Raw genomic sequence first — 21,950 nt, 5'->3', positions numbered from 1 at the left:
TGCCAGCTGATCAGGTTCATTACCCAGAACCAGATCCACTATGGTCTCTCCTCTCGTCAGCTGCTCCACATACTGTGTTAGGAATCCTTCTTGAACACACCTGATAAATTTAGCCCCATCTACCCTTCTTGCAGTCAGTAGGTGACAGTCAATATTATGGAAGTTGAAATCACCCATAACCACGACCCTGTATTCCTGCACCCTTCCAAAATCTGCCTAATTTTCTGCTCCTCAGTGTCCAGAGGGCAATTTGATGGCCTATAGACTTCGTGCAGTGATATCTCCCTTCTTACTTCTGACTTCCACCCACAACGTCTCAGTAGACCCTCCTGCCTTTCTATAGCTGTAATGCTACCCCCCCATGTCTTTTACCTCCTATCCTATTCCTTTTAAAACACATAAACCCTGGTACCTGCATCAGCCAATCCTTCCCTTCTTCCAGTCAATTCTCTGTAATGGCTACAACATCATAGTTCCACCTAATAATTCATGCTCTAAGTTTATCTCCTTTATTCCTAATAACTGGTTACATTTATGCCTGTCCTTCCTCATAAACTCAGAACACATAGCATCATCCTTTGACCTTCTGCCCTATTCTCACCCCCCTGCCAAACTAGTTTAAACTTTTTCCAACAGCTCTAAAAAAAAACCTGTCCTCCAGGATATCAGTCCCTTTCTAGTTCAGGTGCTCCCTGTCCTTTTTATACAGGTCAGACCTTCCCCATAAGAGATCCCAATGATCCCCAAATCTGAAACCCTGCACCAGCTCTTCAGCCATGCATTCATCTACCATAACTTCTTATTCCTACCCTCTCTGACATGGCACAGGCAGCAATCCTGGGATTACTACACTTGAGGTCCTACTTTCTACCTTCTTACCTAACTCCCTATCCTCCCTCTTCAGGACCTCATCACTACTCCTATCTAGGTCATTGGTCTTCATGTGGACCACAACATCTGGAGACATCAGAGACATCCTTGACCCTGGCACCTGGGAGGCAAAATACTATACAGGAGCCTCAATCTCACTCACAGAACCTCCTATCCGCGGTTCCCAATCACCATAGTTCTCCTCCCCACTTTCCTTCTGAGCCAAGGGTCCAGCCTCTGGACCGGAGACATGACCACCATGACTTGACCCTGATAGATCATCCCCCCCACCCCCCAACACTATTCAAAACAGCACACATTGTTGAGGGGAACAACTGCAGGGGCACTTTGCACTGCCTACCTATTCCCCTTCCCTCTCCTAACAGTCACCCAGTTACCTTCCTCCTGACATTTGGGGGGGGGGGGGGGGTGACTGTCTCCCTGAAGCTCCTCTCTATCACTACCTCTACCTCCTGAATGAACTGAAGTTCATCCAGCTCCAGCTCCAGCTCCCTGACTCGGTCTCCCAGGAGCTGCTGCTGGATGCACTTTTTGCAGATGTCATCATCAGGGACAATTGTGCTGTCCCAGATTTCCCACATGCTGTAGTTGGAGATTTTCACTGCCCTAACTGTCTCCATTAACTCTTCCTAATTAAAATAGAAAGATCTTATCTGGCTTTACCTTGATGGAATCAAGCTCGTCCTCAACCACTGCTCACCATAGCCTCGTGAGCCAAAGCCTCTAAGTTGCACTCCTACATTAGGCCAATCAACACACTGGCTACTCCGCTTGAGCAACCCCTCTTTGAATTTGTCACTGCCCTTATCTTTTTTACTCCTCCCATCAATCACTGCTCTATTTAACCCTTAACTTGCTTTCTTCTCTATTTTTGTTTTGAATATTTTATTTAGCAATTTTTAAACCACCACAATAAATACATTTCCTTCAGTAAAAAACTTTCAAAAATCATACATGTGGTATACAAAATCTCCCCTCCCTCTCTAAACCCCCCCCCCGCCAAAAAAAAAGAAAAATAAATTAGAAGTGAGAAAAACTGGAGAATGTCAAGAGGATAAACTATATATCGTAAAGTATTTAATAATATGGTGCTGGAGGTTACCAAAAGATGGGGGCATCAGACAGTCTGTTAAACATTCATACCAACATTTTGAAAATATTGGTGCCATATTTTTCAAAAAGCCTGATATTTATTTTGTAACTATAAGTAATTTTCTCAAGTGGAATGCAGCAATGAAACTCTGCATTCCATGTCTCCATCCCTAAATCTGTATCCGATTTCCAAGTTATTGTTAAACATTTGTTAGAAACTGCTAAAGCAATCTCTACAAATTCAATTTGATACATAATTAGTTTCAATTTAGGTCCTATAAACCTAATATTACCCAACACAAATAACTTGACCCCTGTCATACGTTCCAAAATATTTCCAACTTCCAAATGGAAATGTTTAAGTTTAGGACATTTCCAAGTAGAATGCAGGAATGATCCAAACTCTTGTCCATCTAAAACACAGATCTGATAATGCAGGGTTCAATTAAAAAAAAACTTTTGAGGAGTCAAATATAACTGATGCAAAAAATTATATTGAACCAACCTATATTTAACATTAATCATTTTTGCCATATTATCTGTACATAATTCCATCCAGTCTTCCTCATCTATTTGTCTATTTAAATCCACTTCCCATCTTAATCGTGAATTATGCACCCCTATTTTGGGGGCTTTCTTTTGAAGTAAATTATACACTACAGAGGATGAATTTACTTACATTACTATTATGAACCAATAATTCCAATTTACTCTGGCTAGTTAATGTCATATTTGGACTTAATTTATCAGTCAAAAAACCCTCAACTTGATAATAACAGAAAAAAGTATTATTTGGCACATTATATTTATTCTTCATTAGTTCAAAAGTAATAAATCTTCCAGCTTCAAAACAATCCTCTATTCTCTCAATACCCATCCGCATCTAAGTCCTCAAAAATTGATTATCCATAGAAATGGAATAAGTCTATTTTGATAAAAAGGCATTTTTTGTGAAATTAAACCTTTTGCACCAATTTCATAATCAATTTTATTCCATGATTCAATCAGTTGTTTCAAAACATGTATATCTCTGCTTCCAACCAACAATTTTGAATTCCACTTATAAATAAAATCTTATATATTAATTTCTCCTATTTTACTAATTTTTATATTCACCCAAACAGGAATTTTTCATGCCAAACAATACAGTAATAAATCTGCCTTTTAATAATTCTTAAAGTGGGGAAGTTGTAAACCTCCCAATTCAAACTTCCAAGTCAATTTTTTCAAGGAAATCTTCATCATTTCCCTTTCCATAAGAACTTTCTAACATTAGTATTCAAATCCTTAAAAATGTTTTGAGGAATTAAGATGGGGATCAACTGAAAAAATATTGAACTCGGGAAAATATTCATTTTAATACAATTAACTCTACCTACTAAAGTTATAGGTAAGTTATTCCACCTATTCAAATCCTCCTTTATTTTATTAATGGCAAATAGTTCAAGTTATATAGATTATTTATATCATAATTGACCCTAATACCTAAATATTTAATTGCAGCATCTGGCCACCTTAATTGAGTGGCCTTTCTACATTGAGTATAATCCCCTAAACTAAGGGCAAAATTACACTTTTGTCCCAATTAATCTTGTACCCAGAAACTTCACCATATTCTTCCAATCTTGTATGTAATTGACACAAAGATTTCATAGGGTCTGTCAGGAAAACCAAAACATCATCAGCAAGCAAACTTATTTTATATTCTTCTTGATGAACCTTTATACCCTTAATTTTAAAATCTTGTCTTATTAACTCTGCTAAAGGCTCTATGGCCAAAATAAACAAAGCTGGTGATAAAGGACATCCTGGTCTACTCGATCTAGTTAATTGAAAGATAGAAATTTATCCATTAGTCCCTACATTTACAGACAGAATTTTATATAAAGTTTTAACCCAATCTAACTTGCAACGTTGTCAGCAGATTGTTACTTTTTAACAAACCCGCTTTGATCCATATGAATTAAATTTGGCAAATATTTAGCTAGTCTATTCGCTAAAATTTTAGCAATAATTTTATAATCTGCATTCAATAATGACATTGGTCTACAAGATCCAAGATCTTTATCTTTCCTTGGGATTCCGCTGGTTGCTGAAACACTTCCACAAAAGTCCTTAAATTTCTTTAAAAATTCAGGCAAAAAACGATCCTCCCCTGGTGACATACCACTCTGCAATGAACTCAACACCTCACTAACTTCTCTTGCCATAAGGGGAGCATCTACATCTCTTTGATCCTGATAACTCAAACTAGTTAAACTTATTTGAAATTTTAAAAATTTTCACAAGTAGACATAGGTAATCATCTTAGAATTATTTTTAATAGCATTAATTGTTCTAGTTTGTTCCGTTTACCAACTGTTTTCTTGGCTATCTGTGCCTTCCCCTTCTTTGAAGCCATTCGGAAAACTTAGCACCCAAATTCCTAAAGCTTATTAATCTACTAAAATTTCAGAAATAATTTTTTAAAGTCAGCTATTAATTAGTTCTCCCAGGAGAGGTGTACTTTCACATCTCCCACTCACACCTTCACACCCCCGCCCTCGAACCCTCCCTTTTTAAATGCCCTCACCTCTCAAGCTGGTTCTCAACACTCACAGCTCTTCTTCATCATTACCTATTTATTTCTGATGGTCATGATGTGACTGGAGGTCAAGTTCCATGATATTGGAACTGTGATAACACTGAAAGCCTCTTTGGGTTCCCTGAAGGCGTCTTTGACTGTGTCATTTTAGACGTGATGAAGGAGGCAAACACCTCCAGCAGATTATTCAACCCTCCAGATTTGTTCTGGCATTTCAGAAATCATAGACCAATTTCCACTCAAGGATGCTGACATGATCATTCAGAATCACAGACAATAAAAATCAGGTCTTCAAACATTTTTCTTCATTAGTTATAATAAAATGAATAAGGGAACAAAATTACTTTTTGCAAAGTAAATGGGGTTGGCTACATATTTTCGTGTTTTGCAAAGGAAGTGTAATGGAATTATATAATGAGCCTATCATAATTACAGGGAATATTCAGCAGGCAAATCATATCTGTGGGAAGAGAAAGTTAAAACTTATCAAGTCAAAGACCCTTCATCAGTTTTGACAAATTTCAGAGTTTGTCTTCGACCCAAAACATTAACGCTGTTCCCCTTCCCAAACGCAGTCTGACCTGCAGAGTGCTTCAGCATTTTCTGTAATTATTCAGCCATAATTCTATCAATACCACAATGGCCAAGGCAAAATGCTGTGCAATGTTACATCAATTGGATTTACACCTTGCCGTGGCCAGTTATGAACTTTTTCCAAGCTGAAAGAATTTTGAGAAGTACGGAATTGTTATCACAGTTTTAAGATTTAAAGTACCATGGAGCATTTAGTTCTAAAGCACTTCCTTTGAGTAATAGACAGAAAAAGGCAAGGGAGACATAAGTGAAAGGCAAGTTCATCAAACATTTTCCCTGTTCTGCATGGCATCCAGACAGATGACTCAGATGAATACCAAAATGAATTAGGAAGAAGCAAGCAAGCAGATGGAACAGAAAGAACACAAGCTATACTGGACAGGTGTGATAAAATGGGCCAAATAAACTACACAACATTTGCACACATTGTGCAGCAAGATCATTATTACAGAACTGTTGCATAAAAGGGCCATTTCCACTCGAGAGAAGATGACAAAATAAACAGGGGCATCAAACAGCAGGGTGAAATTCACCAGACAATTATTTTCAAGTCAGTTGTTCATCTATTCCTTGTTCCCTCTTCTTTGAGAGAGCAGTCTCAGCAAAAACGGCAATCACAAGAACAGCCCACGATGTCTGTGCTGACCATAATGCCACATGGGACCATATTTATCACATTTCCTGCCTGTGTTCATGTCCTTGTCTGAAAGACTCTAATGTTGCCATCATATCTGCTTCCACTGCTTCATTCCAGACATCTACCATTGTCTGTGTAAAAATATGCATCACAAATCTCCTTTAAACCTCCCACCCTCCTTAAATCTATGTCCTCTAGTATTTGACATTTCACCCTGAGAATTAAAGACTATTAACCCAAGTTTGTTCAAACTCTCCTTTATAATCCAGGTACATCTTCTGCGCACTTTCCAAAGCCTGTGCATCCTTTTCATCATGCAGCATTCAGAACAGCACGCAATACTCCAAGTGTGGCTGAACCAAATGATCTGTTACGACTCTGCAGGTGGTTGACAGTACCCAGGTAAGGCAGCTTCATGGTACCTCATTGTACTCCCAGTGCCAGACATCAAAAGTTGGTTTCTTCAGTGCCTCAATGGTTTCCTGGGATAGTGTATACTGTCAAAACACAGGCAAAAATAATTAAGGGTCTTGGTCAGCAACTGCTTTCTCTAGCAGGCTTTGACACAACACATAAATAAAGCAGAATGTGTGGTGGTTTTTCAGCTAGTGACTCAGCTGGCAGCTCAGGGTAAATCACCAAGTCCATCAAAGAGAGAAAACTAAATGCTAAATTGGCCTCTTTTGGCATCCTTCATTTTCTTTATAGGCAACCTTGACCCCAAGTTCAGGATACCTTCTTTAATTCTCTTCACATTTATCTACCCACTCTTATTCTGACGCTCATTGGCATTTTCTTATACTTTGATGAAGGGCTCAAGTCCGAAATGTCGGTTCTGTATCTCTGCTACATAAAGGACACTGCTGGGTCTCTCCAGCCTTGTGTGTTTTTACTTCAACCACGGTGTCCACAGAATTCCGTGTTTTATCTATCCTTCTCTTTCCTTGTAAAGATCTTCTCAAAACTTAGTGCTCCCAACATTGACTTCTGAAGACCTGTGCCAAATCTTAACTCATGCTGTGAAATATTGTAGAACATTTTAGCAACATGATCTGCATTTGTTGGTTTGTGGGGTCAAGATTAAATTGAAGAGTGTAAGGGAAGGAGGAGTCTGTGAAGGGTGTGAAGACAAGGATGAGATTTTTTAAAATGGTGGTAATGGGAAACACAGTACAGGGACCTCCATGTTTGGGACAAAGACATTTTTTTCCTTTATTTGCCTCTGTGCTTCACAGTTTTAAATTTGTAATCAAACTATTCACATGTGATTAAGGTGCACATTCCAGATTTTATTAAAGGGTATTTGTTTACATTTTGGTTTCACTCTGTTGAAATTACAACACTTTTTATACTCTGGTGCACTGAGGTAGCAGCAGGCAAGCAGAAAACTCAAAACACTGTACAACAGGCTTTATTCCAGTAAAAGTCTGAACACCAGTTCATACCTTAGTGGCTCCCGTGTGACTGGCTCAGGAGGGGCCATCTCAGGTTTATATTCAGGTCAGCTGATTGACAGCTGGCCAGGTGGAGTCAGCCCCTTAGGTGGTCTTCCTGCAGGTACAGAGGTACATAGATCACCCCCTGCAGTAGGCTGGTGGTCATATTACCACATTCACCCTCTTCTTAAAATTGTCCTGGTGAGTGGTATTTACAGATTCCGGAGGCCGTCGGAGTCTCTGGGACCGTCGCAGGGTCGGTACCTGGTCAAAGGTCGGCGAGGGTGTGGTTGCTGCCTGAGGGTTGGCTGGTCCAGCGTAGCCATGGCAGGCATCAGTGTGGGAAGTGTGGTGTCTATCTGTACATCTGTCCGCAGGAGGTGGCTGGGCGGGTGTGGTCTGCCAGGAGAGTTCTCTGGAGAGCGGAGGGAGGACATCGGATACCGGGTGGGCCAAGGGTACCAATGATGGGGAGGTTGGGCCAGGTAGTTGTGATGCTGGGGTGGGGTGGGGCCCCTGCTGATGCCAGATCCCTGGTCGAAATGATGTCCTCACGGCCACTGGGTACCTGATGTAGGCGTAGTTCTGGTTGGCGAGGAGGAGCACCTGCTTGACCAGCGGGGTTGGACTTATGGGTCTGCACATGTTTGTGGAGGAGCACCAGTCCCGAAGATGTGAGCCAAGCTGAGAGGGAGACCCCAGTTGCCGATTTCCTGGGGAACGAGAAAAGGTGCTCATGAGGGGTTTGATTAGTAGCTGTGCACAAGAGCGACTGTATGACGTGGTGTGCCTCGGGGAGAGCCTCTTGCCAGTAGTCAATGGACCAGCCTTTGGACCTCAGGGTCAGGTGGACTGCCTTCCAGATCACCCAGTTTTCACACTCCACTTGCCCATTGCCCCTCTAGTCGCAATGCCTCACGCTACTAGGTACTGGCGCAACTCCTCACTCAAGAATCCAGACTCCCGATCACTGTGGGTGAATGCCACAGTGGATGATCTGCGTCAGTGCCCTGATAATGGTGGCTGTGGAGGTGTCAGGGCAAGGGATGGTGAAGGGAAAATGGGAATATTCATCTACGACCGCGAGGAAGTAGACATTCTTGTTCATGGAAGGCAGGGGCCCTTGACATCAATACTGACCTGTTTGAAGGATCATGTAGCCTTGATGACGTGGGCCTGTGATGGGCGGAAGAAGAGTGTTTTGCACTCCAGACAGACCCTGAATGACTCAGTCATGGTCCTGACTTCTTGGATGTTGAAGGGGAGGTTCCGGGACTTGATGAAATGGTACAGGCGCATGATGCCCGGGTGATAAAGGGTGTCGTGCAGCGCCTGCAGTTGGTCAGACTGCACAGTGGCACAGGTCTGGGACAGGGCGTCAGGGGAGTCATTGAACTTCCCTGGTCTGTACTGGATGTCATAGCTGAACGTGGCTAGCTCGACTCTCCAGCACAAGATCTTGTTGTTCTTGATCTTACCCTTATGAACATGAAAGCCACTGCGCATTGGTCGGTGAGGTGGGTGAACCTCCTGCCTTCCAGGTAGTGGCGCCAGTGGCAGATGGCTTCCATGATCACCTGGGACTCATTTTCAATGGTGGAGTACCTGAGCTCGGAACCGTGAAGGGTCCTGGAGGAGAAGGCTATGGGTCACTCCCCCTTGGTTGAGGGTGGCTGCAACGACAACATCAGAGGCATTTCACTCCATCTAGAATGGGGTGTCCTCGTCCATGGCATGCATCGTGGCATCGGTGATGTCCTGCCTGATGTGAGCAAAAGCTGCTGGCGCCTTGGGTGTGAGGGGAAAGATTGTGGCTTGGGCAGTGGGCGGACCTTGTCCGAGAAACAGGGAACCCACTGGGAGTAATAGGAGAAAAGCCCAAGGCACTTGCGGAGGGCCTTGAGCGTGTGGGGGAGGGCCATTCCATTAGAGGATGCAGGCGTTCTGGGTCAGGACCAATGACACCATATACCACGATGTACCCTAGGATGGTGAGGCGGGTGGTGCTGAAAATGCATTTCTCTTTATTGGAAGTGAGGTTCAGCTCCTCGGCTGTCCAGGGAAATCTTCAGGTTGTCATCATGGTACTGCTGGTCGTGGGCACAGATGGTGACATTGTCCAAGTAGGGGAAGGTCGTTCTTAGGTTGTGCCGGTCTACCATGCGATCCACCTCCCTCTGGAAAACAGAGTGACCCCAAACAGGACCTGGCGGAACTGGTAGAGGTGCCAGTCTGTCTTGAAGGTGGTATATGATTTATTCTGGGCATGCATAAGGAGCTGGTGGTAGGCCGACTTTAGGTCATTTGTCAAGAAGACCTTATAGTGGGCTATCTCACTGACCATGTTGGCTATTCAGAGAAGAGGGTAGACATCCAGTTGGGTGTACCAGTTTATGATCTAGCTATAATCAATTACCATTCTCAGTTTGCTACCCCCTTTTACCACTAGGACTTGGGCTCTACAGGGGCTGGTGCTGGGCTCTACGCTACCTTCCACCAGAAGCTGCCTCACTTCTGCCTTAATGAAGGCCCTGTCGGCCAAGCAATAGTGCCTACTCTTGGCAGCTATGGGCTTGCAATCTGATGCAAGGTAGGTGAAGAGGGCAGGAGGGGTTACCCGTTGCGTGGAGTGGCCGCAGGTGGATTGGGGTCAGTCGCTGGGCTGTGTGCTATGGAATGTGAGCGAGGGGTGGTGCCCGCCAAAGGTGAGGGCAAGGCTTTGAATGTGGAACTGGAAGTCCAGCCCTAAGAGAACTGGGGCACAGAGCTGGGGCATAACCAGGAGCCTGAACCCTTGGTATGTTCCCCCCTCCCCACTGTCAAATCCACTGAGCAGCACTCGAGGGCCATGATGGAGTGGCCCTGGGCAGTGAAAGCGATGGAAAAGTTTGTGGGATAGATTTTGAGCTTTAGTGACCGGGCCACATTCGGGTGCATGAAGCTCTCAGTATAACTGCTATGGAACAGGCATTTTGTTACCTTCCCATGGACAATGATATCCATGGGGAATATCACTTTTTAAAGTGGTGGACACTAAGATAATCTCAGATCCGACCCGCTGCTCCCCAATGGATGAGGCGAGTTGTAGCTAGCAGATTCCTTCTGGGGCATGGAGTGCGTCAGGTGGGCGATCGGGTATATGCCCATGTTGACCATGTCGTCTCATCAATGTGCAGTCAGGGCTAGGCTGGCCCAGATGGCGGTGCCTGGTGGACGCACATGGCATCTATGGAGTCGGGTGACCCAACCGGCAGTGAAGCGGGAGGTAATGTCATCTGAGCAGGTGGAAGTGACATCTTTGATGCAGGCAGAGGTCGTCTGGAGGAAGATGGAAGTGCCTGGAGCGAACACACTGCAGCGATACGGGTCAGCAGCTGGGCCAGAAGTGACGTCGGCAGTGAGGGTGGAGGTGGCAGAGCGAGTAACAGCGTCGCCTAGTCCTTGCATGCGGTGACGTTCGGAAGGGCTCCCAGCTGGTTGTGGAGGGTCGCAGTGCTCCCAACAGGCCTGGAAAGGCACACCTTAGTGAAGTGGCCTTTCTTCCCGCATCTGGAGCAATGAGAGTTCCTCGCTGGGCAGCCTTTGTGGGATCGCCTGTCTGGCCCACAATGAGGCCTGCAGTACTTACAGGGTGAGCTGCGCTGGCGGCTGCGATCGTCTCCTCTATGTAGGGCCCTTCGGCGATGGTGGTTGTTTGCATCTGCCAGGCCGGGGGTTGGGGAGTCGGGCATCAAAGACCTCTGCATGCAGGAAGCAGATTACCTCCATTGTCCTGGTAAGTGAGGCCATGTTTTCCTCCAGCAGCTTCTGTTGGGCGCTCCTCGAGGGCAGCCCTCACATGCAGGTGTCCTGGATCAGTCGCTTCACTTCCCCCTCACTCACCCCGGTCTCGGCCAGGCTAGCTCACGCAGGGCCCCCAGGTAGACATCTGCTGCCTCACCTGGCTACTGGGACCTGATGCTGAGCAGATTCTGGCCACAGAACACATTTTTCAGGGGCTTGTACATGGTCTCCAGGACAGCCATCGCAGGTTCGTAGTCCGTGCAGTCCTTGACGGCCTGGAAAGCTCGAAGGCCCAGCTTGGTGCGGAGCACTATGAGCTGTTTCTGATTGGTGTTAATCATACAGCTTCTTGGACTTTTATTGGCACAACTCTGGTCTTCATGTTGAAAAATAGGAAATACAGACTCCAAAGGTGATCAAAAGCTTAGAAGCAATTAAACACATCAGTAATCACAAACACGGGGGAACTATGTACAAAAAGTGCTGCAATTTCTACATGGCCAAACCAAAATGTATACAAATAGCCTTGAATAAAATCTGGAATGTGCACGTTAATCACGTGTGAATTGTTTGATTACAAATTTAAAACAGTAGATCACACGGGAAAAATAAGTCTTTGTCCCTAACTTTATGGAGGACACTGTAGGATGCATGGTGGATGGTTCAACAGGACTTACCATAGTAAGGATGTAACAAGTCTCAGAAGGGTGTGAGATACAGGGATGCACTCAAAGCTTGACCATTCCACAGCCTTACAAGGTAGAAGAATTGAACACCCTTTAGCTAGCTGTAGTTAATTTATACATATTACATCGCCAGATAAAACACCTCTATTCTGTGTGGCATGATGTCCTGCCAGTCTTACACAAGGTGGCACAACAGTGCTGGGTTCCAGCTTCTAGTATTTGAAATGGACCCAAATGTGCTTTGAAGTGATCAGATAAATATTTGAGAGAAAAAAGACACTGGGCTTTGGAGAATGAGTGCAAGTAATGGGCAAGCTCAACTAAAGAGTTAGTATGTCTACTATGGTGGGACTGGTCGGTCACCTTCACTATTTTACCCTTCTCTGAAGTCTCCTGCTCTCCAGGAAGAGAAGTCCCAGCTTGTCCAGCCTCTCCTTATAACACTATTATTTTCTATAAATTTCCTTTACATGCTGCATGACCTGCTGAGTTTTTCCAGCACGTTTGCATATTGCTCAGTGTCTGCAAACTTTCCCGCTTAAGTAGATTATTTTGGTGAGAACTTTGTGATGCGATGCACTTCTCAAATGGGAATCAGCAAATGGACTGCACCCTCGGGTTCTGAACGAGGTAGCTGTAGAGATTGTGGAGGCATTGGTAATGATCTTTCAAGAATCAATGGTTCCGGTGGACTGGAGGATCGCGAATGTCACTCCGCTCTTTAAGAAAGGAAGAAGGCAGCAGAAAGGAAATGATAGACCTATTAGCTTGACGTCAGTGGTTGTGAAGCTGTGGGAGTCAATCATCAAGGATGAGGTTACAGAACATCTGGAGGTGCGTCAAAAGATGCCCAAGTTAGCACAGTTTCCTTAAATGAAAATCATCCCTGACAAACCGATTGCAATTTTTTGAAGAAATCACAAGTAAGGATAGACAGGGGAGATGCAATTGATGTGTATTTGGACTTTCAAAAGGCCTTCAATAAGGTGCCACACATGAGGCTGCTAAACTAGATGAGAGCCCATGAAATTACAGGATACAAGCATGGGTGGAGAACCGCTGATCGGCAGGAAACAGGGAGTAGGAATAAAGAGATCCTACTCTGGTTGGCTCCTGGTTACCAGTGGAGTTCTGCAGGGGTCGGTAGTCGGTATTGGTGCTGCTTCTTTTAACATTGTATGTAAATGATTTGGATTGTGGGATAGATGGCTTTGTGGCTAAAGTTGGAGATGATACCAAAATAGGTGGTAGGGTGGGTGTGCTGAGGATATTGAAAGGCTGCAGAGAGAATTGGAGAATGTGCAAAGAGTGGCAGGTGAAATACAATGTTGGAAAGTGTACAGTCATGCACTTTGGTAGAAGAAATAGACAAGCAGACTATTATTTAGATGGGTGTAAAATTCAAAATTCCGAGGTGAGAAGGGACTTGGGAGTTCTCGTGAAGGATACCCTAAAAGTTGACCTCTGGGTTGAATTGGTGGTGAAGAAGGCAAATGCAATGTTGGCATTCATTTCTAGTGGAATAGCATACAAGAGCAGGGATGTAATGTTGAGACTCTATAGGGCACTGGTGAGACCTCACTTGGAGTCCTGTGTACAGTTTTGAACGCCTTATTCGAGAGCTGGCATTGGAGAGGGTTCAGAGAAGATTTACGAGAGCGATACCATGAATGAAAGGGTTAACTTACGAGGAACGACCGTCAGCTCATGGACTGTACTCACTGGAGTACAGAAAGATGAGGGGAGACCTCAGAAGCATTTTGAATGCTGAAAGGCCTGGACAGAGAAGATGTGGCAAGAATATTTCCCATGGTAGGAGGTTCTAGGACAAGAGGGCACAATTTCAGTGTAAAAGGGCATCAATTTAAAACAGAGATGCAGAAAATTTTCTTTAGTCAGAGGGTCATGAGTCTGTGGAGCATTTTGCTTCAGGCAGTTGTGGAAGCGAGATAATTGGGTGTATTTAAGGCAGAGATTGACAGGTATTTGATTAGTCAGGGCATCAAGCCTGACGGAGAGAAAGCCGGGGAGTAGAGGTGAGTGGGAGGATGGATCAGTTCATGATTAGAATGGTGGAGAAGACTCGATGAACCAATGGGCCGACTTCTGCTTTTATATCTTGTGACCTCACAAAATAATGAATTTGTGCAATGGATTTAAATTACCCACAATCATGTTAGGTTATTCTTATTGATTAGGGTAGCACAATGCTGTTACAACACGAACGATCACGATTGGGGTTCGAATCTCACACTGTCATAAGGAGTTAGTACATTCTCCCCACATCTGCGTGGGTTTTCCCCAGGGGCTCTGGTTTCCTCCCACCCTTCACTGGGGTGTAGGTCAATTGGGTGTAATAGGGCGGCATAGGCTCATGGGCCGAAATGACCTGTTACCATGATGTATGTCTACATTTAAATTTAAAATTTAACAACTGAGGTTCTTATGTAACTATAAATATTAACCTCCAAAAAATTTCCCTTTGTTGCCAGATTATCCTGTTGGTATATACCGTTCTCTTAGTGCTGTGGCTCAAACAGGCTTTTCACAACTCCCTTCTCCATCAAAATGGCCAAACAGTAAATCTAGAGCAGCCCAGCTCACTGGTGGTTTCCAGGTCAAAGGCCCAAATCGATTCATGGGAATTCTTCCCCTTAGCTTGAGGGAAACCACATGGGACATTCCCATGAGTAACAAGAAGTTGCAACTTTGGCATTTTTGGTGGTTCAGATCCTGCTACTGCAGACTTTCTCCATGTTTCAAAGAATATAGAAATATACAGCAGAGCACAGGCCCTTTGACCCAGTGTGAACTACTGCCCAGTAAAGGGGAAGATATGAGGACCAATTTCCCTAGAGACATATTGTTCTCCATATTGTGCAGTTTTGAATCATATAAACAATGATAAACTTAATATCAGTTAATCAGCAAGCTGGCCATACAAGCATCAACATTGCAATCTGCTTTGCACCCTTCCTTCCTGACAAAGGGTTTCAGTCTGAAACATTGACTATCAATTTCCTTCCATGAATGCTGCTTGACCCATTGAGTTCCTCTAGGATTTTGTTGTTGTTGTTGTTGTTCAAACTCTCAATCTCTTTTCCTCTGCTTTGAATCCACTTCTTATCTACCTATCGATTGCTGCCCATCTTTACACTTGTCCTGAACTCTTCCTCCTTCCAATCCACTATGATTGACAGTTATAGTTTCAATAGTCATTATTCATTGCAAACACTCTATCTAATCCTATTGCACCTGCTGAACTCAAGTATTTTGCTTTGCAATTACCTTGGGATATTTTGGGACATCACGTTGTGGTGTCAGCTTTACAGGTTCCTCCATGATAGTGTGTTTGCAAGGTGTGTTTGACCTGGCAGAAATAAAAGAGTTATTAAAATGAGAAAATTGCAGCTGTTTCCCAGCATGGAGTCACCTATGGCTCGGCGCAGACATTCTTTTCTCCACATTGTGGATTCAAACCCCATTCCAGACACGCATGGACTGACACTCCAGTACAGCACTGAAAGGCAGCAGACATCATAAAGGATCTCAGGCACCACTTCTCTCACTGCTACCTTCGGGTAGAAGGTACATACCAGCACCTCTCAGCTCAAGAACAGTTTCTAAGCAACAGCTGTCAGACTCCTGAACCTCCCCTTGTTGGACTAATCATAGTCTGCTCCAACATCACAAAAGGACTGTCGCACTATTACAAGTCACTTTTATATTTGCACTGTTAGGTAAAAACATCATGAGCTGGGAATGTAGAGGGAGTCACCCAGTGCTGGGCCGTAACAAGATGCAGTTGTGACCTTGTACTCTCAAGATAAGAGTGGGGATGACAAATTGATGTGCAGGAGGCTAGCAGAGAGGGACTGCAACAGTTTATTCATTGGACAATGTCATGGTATGATCATTTACTAAGTACGTATCCTAAGGTATATAAAAAACACCACTTGCTGATAACGGCAGAATGCGCCTTCTCCAACTAACACTGTTAGTTGCAAGTGTTACAATCCGGCAATAAAGAACAAAGAACCTTGATTTCGACTCAGTCTGGTGTTTGACTCACTCATTCATGAACAAAGCAGACCTAACAGCACCCAAGATAACTGTGAATATATATTAGTTGTCTTATGTATTTATTCTCATTTCATTTCATTCAACTAGTTTACTATCTTAGTTCTTCTTCACAAATACCTGTTTAGCTGCAGCAAGATTTTTGATTTACATGTGTGACAGAATTGTGTTATTATTAATCTTTAGTTATAAAATATATATCTCCTAGAAAAGGATTTGTGTTTGGATAGGGACAGACACACTTACAGACACTCACAATTACACATTTTCGGAGCTGCAGTGTCTGGAAAGCTGAGCTATAAAAATTAGAATTGAATGGTTCATTCAATTGCTGGAACAATTGAATTGCTAAGGACAAGCGTCTGTGGACACAAAGAGGACTTTTGCTTCAATGATCTGTGCTTTCAGCAGACAATTTGGAAACTTATCAACTCATACTTTTGGAAGAGATGAAGACTTCAAATGGAACCAGAAGTCATGATCAAAGGAAGTCATGTGATTAAAGACATTTGAAATGTTTTATTTTCACTGTGAATATATATTAGCTGTCTTATGTATTTATTCTCATTTCATTTCATTCAACTAGTTTACTATCTTAGTTCTTCTTCACAAATACCTGTTTAGCTGCAGCAAGATTTTTGATTTACATGTGTGACAGAATTGTGTTATTATTAATCTTTAGTTATAAAATATATATCTCCTAGAAAAGGATTTGTGTTTGGACAGGGACAGACACACTTACAGACACTCACAATTACACATTTTCGGAACTGCAGTGTCTGGAAAGCTGAGCTATAAAAATTAGAATTGAATGGTTCATTCAATTGCTGGAACAATTGAATTGCTAAGGACAAGCGTCTGTGGACACAAAGAGGACTTTTGCTTCAATGATCTGTGCTTTCAGCAGACAATTTGGAAACTTATCAACTCATACTTTTGGAAGAGATGAAGACTTCAAATGGAACCAGAAGTCATGATCAAAGGAAGTCATGTGATTAAAGACATTTTAAATGTTTTATTTTCATATTGTACCAAGAAACATCTTAAGTCAGAAATGACTTAGCCTCCAGTGAGTGAGGTAGTGTTCTTATTGTATTCTCTTTACTATGGAAGATACACAAATCAGTGACAAGGAAGAGCCACTTTAGCTGTCTCTGAAAAGAGGACAGTTTCACCATGTCCATTTCCACACAGCCACTTCATGTAACCCCTGCCGGGGTCTGTGAAATTATTATGGAAGAAAACATAAGTTCTGAAACCTCCATGCAAGAGAGGGAAACAATTCTCTGAAAACAGCTCTATAAGAATTTTGTGAGTTTTGAGGTCTAATGCCTCACACCTATTCCATAATTTTGAGCAATAATTTTAAGAACCTGAGATTCTTACTGACTGAACTTTAAAAATTAATTCTTTTACAATCATGTGTAAACTGTAATAGTTTTTGGACCTGCCGCACACCCACATTAAGTTTAGAGTTAAATAAGAAGTGTTGTGTTGTTAATAAAAATTGTTTTAAATGTACCATTGTCTTGGTGAATTTCTATTGCTGCTGGTGTAGGTTGCAACAACATGTACATTGTACAATGTGCATGACAATAAACTCATCATTATCATCGTTGTAGGAGAGCTGCAGTGGTGAAGGTTTCATTCTTTGGGACTCAGTGAAGGATAGGGAAAGTCCCATGGGATTATTTGAAGATTATTAGTGGAGTTGCCTGTACTAGGTTTAACTTGCACCCATTGTATGGTGTTACTGGAATTCCCTATTTTTCCAATAGTCATTGCCCTTCTTGGATGATTGTCTCTCACCTGTTTCCCAAAGACAATTCATCTTGAAGTATCTTCAAATCACTCTTGCACTTCTCGATCTCAACCACCTTTAATCCTTCCACTGAAAAAAAGAATGTGAAAGTTAACAAATTAAAGGAGCAGCCGGAAGAATGTAATGCACCCCTTGTTCAAGGTGATTAGAATTGAGCAATGCGACAACTTCCCTGTGGAGCCCAGGGCTATAATTCTACCTGGCAGTGCTTTAGGATCCACAGGAGGAAGGGCACCATCACCCTTAGCTTCCAAGCTAAAGGGTAAAGAAAGCTCAGAAAATGGTGTCACATCTCACGGTTTAATGTAGATGACAAAATTCTGTCCAAGGCATTGCTTGTTGAGTCAAATCCACTCTGGTGCTGGAGACCCCAGATCACATTAGTCCATAGCTGACAGGGAAGGACTCAGACTGTTCTGCAGTACCTGGGACTTTGCTAATTATGTGTCATTTTAGGGTAATTTGTGGGGGGTGGGAAGCTCGAACTAGGATTTGGCTTTTGAACAAGATCTCATGTTGGGGCTGAGCAGAACATCTACAATTAGCCATGTTTGTTCTGTTAACATTAACAGTAACTCAGTCCAAGTAAAACACAGAGAAGCTAGAGGGACTCAGTGTGTCAGTCAGCATCCATGGGGAGATGTTCAATGTTTTGTGTTGAGACCCTTCACGGAGACGAAGGTGGGAAAGTGAACTGGACCTGGGCCAAGCTAATAGGTTACCAGATAGATGAGAGAGTGGGAAGAAAAGTAGAGGAGTGAAAAGTGAGTACTGGAATGGACGAGGAAAATGGGAACAGGTGAAGAGAGATGGAAATGTTGAGACCAGATTAGGGTGAAGTTACCTGAAACAGTCCTCAGTAATGGATTGAAATGGGAAAGTCCACCATTTCAAATCTGGTTAGGGAGGTTCCTCTCTCTCGACCTTGCTATGGCTCAGCATCAAAACTGTGTCGAATTCAGCAAGGACAGATGCACGCATGTGAAATTTGGAATCTCAGGCAGTGAAAACTCTCAGGTCAAAGTCTCCTTGTTTCTAGACAACAATTGCCTTCTGCTCAAAACGTACCTGTGACTACTTGTAACCATCCTCTCTGGCCAGAGTGACTCAGATTAAACATGAGGCCTTGTTCTTATGCAGTTGGTCTGACCTTTGCTCCTTTTACCATCAGGTCTGATCACCTCAAAGTGCAGGGATCATGGTTCTGAAGTGCCGGTGCTTTCACCCAGAATTGGGTGGAGTACATGGCCAAACTGAAGGAGAAGCTGGGATTGGAGGAGCAGTCAATTTCAGGAAAGAGCCTGCTAGGAGCTCCAGAAATTAGTGTACAAGAAAGTCCCACAGCCACATCCTGCAGGGTGCTAGAGATCAAAAACGGATCAGATTTGTAGCGACAAACACAATTCTCCAGCGAAAGATGGGAAAGCTGTTCCTAACACATCCAGCTGTAGCTAAGTGTGAAGCAGGATATGTGAACACCAAATTTCACAACCTATTCGAATTTTTTTTTTGGTGTTAACAAATAGATCTGGCAATGTTCCCATATTATGACCCGTTCAGTTAGACCAGATCTTAACACCTGACCTTCTGCACACAGAGCAGCATCTTTGACCTCAAGGAAATGATCTACGTGAAATGCCATCAATGAGATGTCATTCCTGCAGGAAAAAGAGAAAGGTCATCTTTCTCCAAGCGACTGTCAAAGACATTAGTTGACTGCCTCATTACGAGGACTCAAGCACAAGCAACATTAACTTGCTTGGCTGTTGTTGACGGGTCTCCTACCAGTTTCAGTCCTTCATGCACAGTTTCAAACTGCCAATCATCTCTGACTAGAAGATACCTTTTACCTTTCGTATGATATAATTTCTAAAGTTTTCTTTGGTTTATCATCCCTTCCTAATACCATTAAGTTTTTCTTTTAGATGAGGGTCAGGCTTTCTTATGTTTGATGAACGCTGATCCAAGGCTTTCCAGTGTTTTGGGTTTTTTTTTTGTTTTCTCTTCTTCATTGGTTTAGAACAAGAATGTGAAATTTTTCTCTTTGATGGAGTATGGGGAGATGAAGATATTATTATGTACTGTTTGTTGTATATTGTAATCTTTTTAATTATGCATCCTTCCATCCATTGTTTATTGTATATTAAAATCAATAAAAAGATAGAAAAAGAAAGAAGATACCTTTTCCAAGAAGGTCTCGAAAGAGTTGTAGTGATCCTTGTAGTGACTCACCCTGAAGGACAGCACTGTTTGTATTGCACTTTATGGGGTGCTCCCACAGAGCACAATGCGTTAAACATTGACTGTTGTTGGAAGATTATCTCCCAAGTGAACATCTTTTAGGTTTCCTGCCACCAATCAAAATGGTTGTAGGTCGACTGGGTGTAATTGGGCAGCACGAGCTCATGAGCTGAAATGGCCCAATATCATGTTGTATTGTCTAAATTTAATCTTGCAATTCACAAATTCAAGGAATGGTAGATGTCAGAATATTTCATATGGCATGCAGTGGTCCAAGATATACAGAAGCATGCAGTGGGGAGAGGCTACATCATGGGAGCTTTCTGCCATTACGTGAACAAACCCATGGTTTGTATGATCAGGGAATGGGATTGAAGGAGATGTTTCCATTTTGCTGATGTAGCAGGAATTTGTTACATCAGTGAAATAATCTGATGAAGGGACTTTCACCTGAATTCTTGCCCATTTCTGTTTCCACAGATGCTGCCTGACCTGCTGAATATTTCTAGCAACTGCTGCTCTTACTGTATTTCAGATTTCCTGTGTTGCTTTTCAAGTGAAAATATCTACCTTGTATCTTCTTCTTTGGCTTGGCTTCGCGGACGAAGATTTATGGAGGGGGTAAAAAGTCCACGTCAGCTGCAGGCTCGTTTGTGGCTGACAAGTCCGATGCGGGACAGGCAGACACGGTTGCAGCGGCTGCAGGGGAAAATTGGTGGGTTGGGGTTGGGTGTTGGGTTTTTCCTCCTTTGCCTTTTGTCAGTGAGGTGGGCTCTGAGGTCTTCTTCAAAGGAGGTTGCTGCCCGCCAAACTGTGAGGCGCCAAGATGCACGGTTTGAGGCGATATCAGCCCACTGGCGGTGGTCAATGTGGCAGGCACCAAGAGATTTCTTTAGGCAGTCCTTGTACCTTTTCTTTGGTGCACCTCTGTCACGGTGGCCAGTGGAGAGCTCGCCATATAACACGATCTTGGGAAGGCGATGGTCCTCCATTCTGGAGACGTGACCCACCCAGCGCAGCTGGATCTTCAGCAGTGTGGACTCAATGCTGTCGACCTCTGCCATCTTGAGTACTTCGACGTTAGGGATGAAAGCGCTCCAATGGATGTTGAGGATGGAGCGGAGACAACGCTGGTGGAAGCGTTCTAGGAGCCGTAGGTGATGCCGGTAGAGGACCCATGATTTGGAGCCGAACAGGAGTGTGGGTATGACAACGGCTCTGTATACGCTTATCTTTGTGAGGTTTTTCAGTTGGTTGTTTTTCCAGACTCTTTTGTGTAGTCTTCCAAAGGCGCTATTTGCTTTGGCGAGTCTGTTGTCTATCTCATTGTCGATCCTTGCATCTGATGAAATGGTGCAGCCAAGATAGGTAAACTGGTTGACCGTTTTGAGTTTTGTGTGCCCGATGGAGATGTGGGGGGGCTGGTAGTCATGGTGGGGAGCTGGCTGATGGAGGACCTCAGTTTTCTTCAGGCTGACTTCCAGGCCAAACATTTTGGCAGTTTCCGCAAAGCAGGACGTCAAGCGCTGAAGAGCTGGCTCTGAATGGGCAACTAAAGCGGCATCATCTGCAAAGAGTAGTTCACGGACAAGTTTCTCTTGTGTCTTGGTGTGAGCTTGCAGGCGCCTCAGATTGAAGAGACTGCCATCCGTGCGGTACCGGATGTAAACAGCGTCTTCATTGTTGAGGTCTTTCATGGCTTGGTTCAGCATCATGCTGAAGAAAATTGAAAAGAGGGTTGGTGCGAGAACACAGCCTTGCTTCACGCCATTGTTAATGGAGAAGGGTTCAGAGAGCTCATTGCTGTATCTGACCCGACCTTGTTGGTTTTCGTGCAGTTGGATAATCATGTTGATTAGGCAATGCATAAAATGCCAGTTTTATTAACAGACAACATTTCAGGGGGAATAGCTCTTGGAGATCTCGCCACAACATTGGAACTTCCTTTCCCTGTGGCCAAGAATAATCCATAGTAAAACTCCAAAAATCCTGCATCTCGATGGTCTGTTATCTGGTTGGGCTGTGATCAGAGGGTCAAGAACGCAAGCAAGATGTACAACCAAGGCCAGGATCTGGACTGTGGGTTGGGTGTCGGGCTGGACCA

General features: G+C 43.5%; 2 protein-coding genes across 4 annotated transcripts in view; one reads left to right on the top strand and one right to left on the bottom strand.

The window, feature by feature from the left end:
- The window catches only part of tmem218 (transmembrane protein 218), a 144,991-nt gene that overhangs the window by 85,706 nt on the left and 37,335 nt on the right, over positions 1-21,950 (top strand). The window contains exon 4 of the transcript XR_011343274.1: positions 6,068-6,200. The gene's annotated coding sequence lies outside the window, so the exon portion shown is untranslated. The remainder of the gene's footprint in view (positions 1-6,067; positions 6,201-21,950) is intronic.
- Positions 1-21,950, bottom strand: part of LOC138741026 (high affinity cGMP-specific 3',5'-cyclic phosphodiesterase 9A-like) — an 81,913-nt gene that overhangs the window by 34,961 nt on the left and 25,002 nt on the right. For 2 of the 3 annotated variants that reach the window (XM_069894479.1, XM_069894480.1), the window contains 2 exons: positions 17,593-17,674; positions 14,992-15,073 (listed from right to left, as the gene is read on the bottom strand). In XM_069894479.1, coding sequence (XP_069750580.1) covers positions 14,992-15,073; positions 17,593-17,674 — 164 coding nt within the window. Of the gene's footprint in view, positions 1-6,220; positions 6,296-14,991; positions 15,074-17,592; positions 17,675-21,950 lie in introns of all 3 variants that reach the window. The other variant, XM_069894481.1, reaches the window with a different exon arrangement.

The sequence above is a fragment of the Narcine bancroftii genome, chromosome 8 (assembly GCF_036971445.1).
Source record: "Narcine bancroftii isolate sNarBan1 chromosome 8, sNarBan1.hap1, whole genome shotgun sequence".
Lineage (NCBI taxonomy): Eukaryota > Metazoa > Chordata > Chondrichthyes > Torpediniformes > Narcinidae > Narcine > Narcine bancroftii.
The sequence above is the reverse complement of the archived record's forward strand: the minus strand, read 5'-3'. Positions and strand labels throughout refer to the sequence as shown.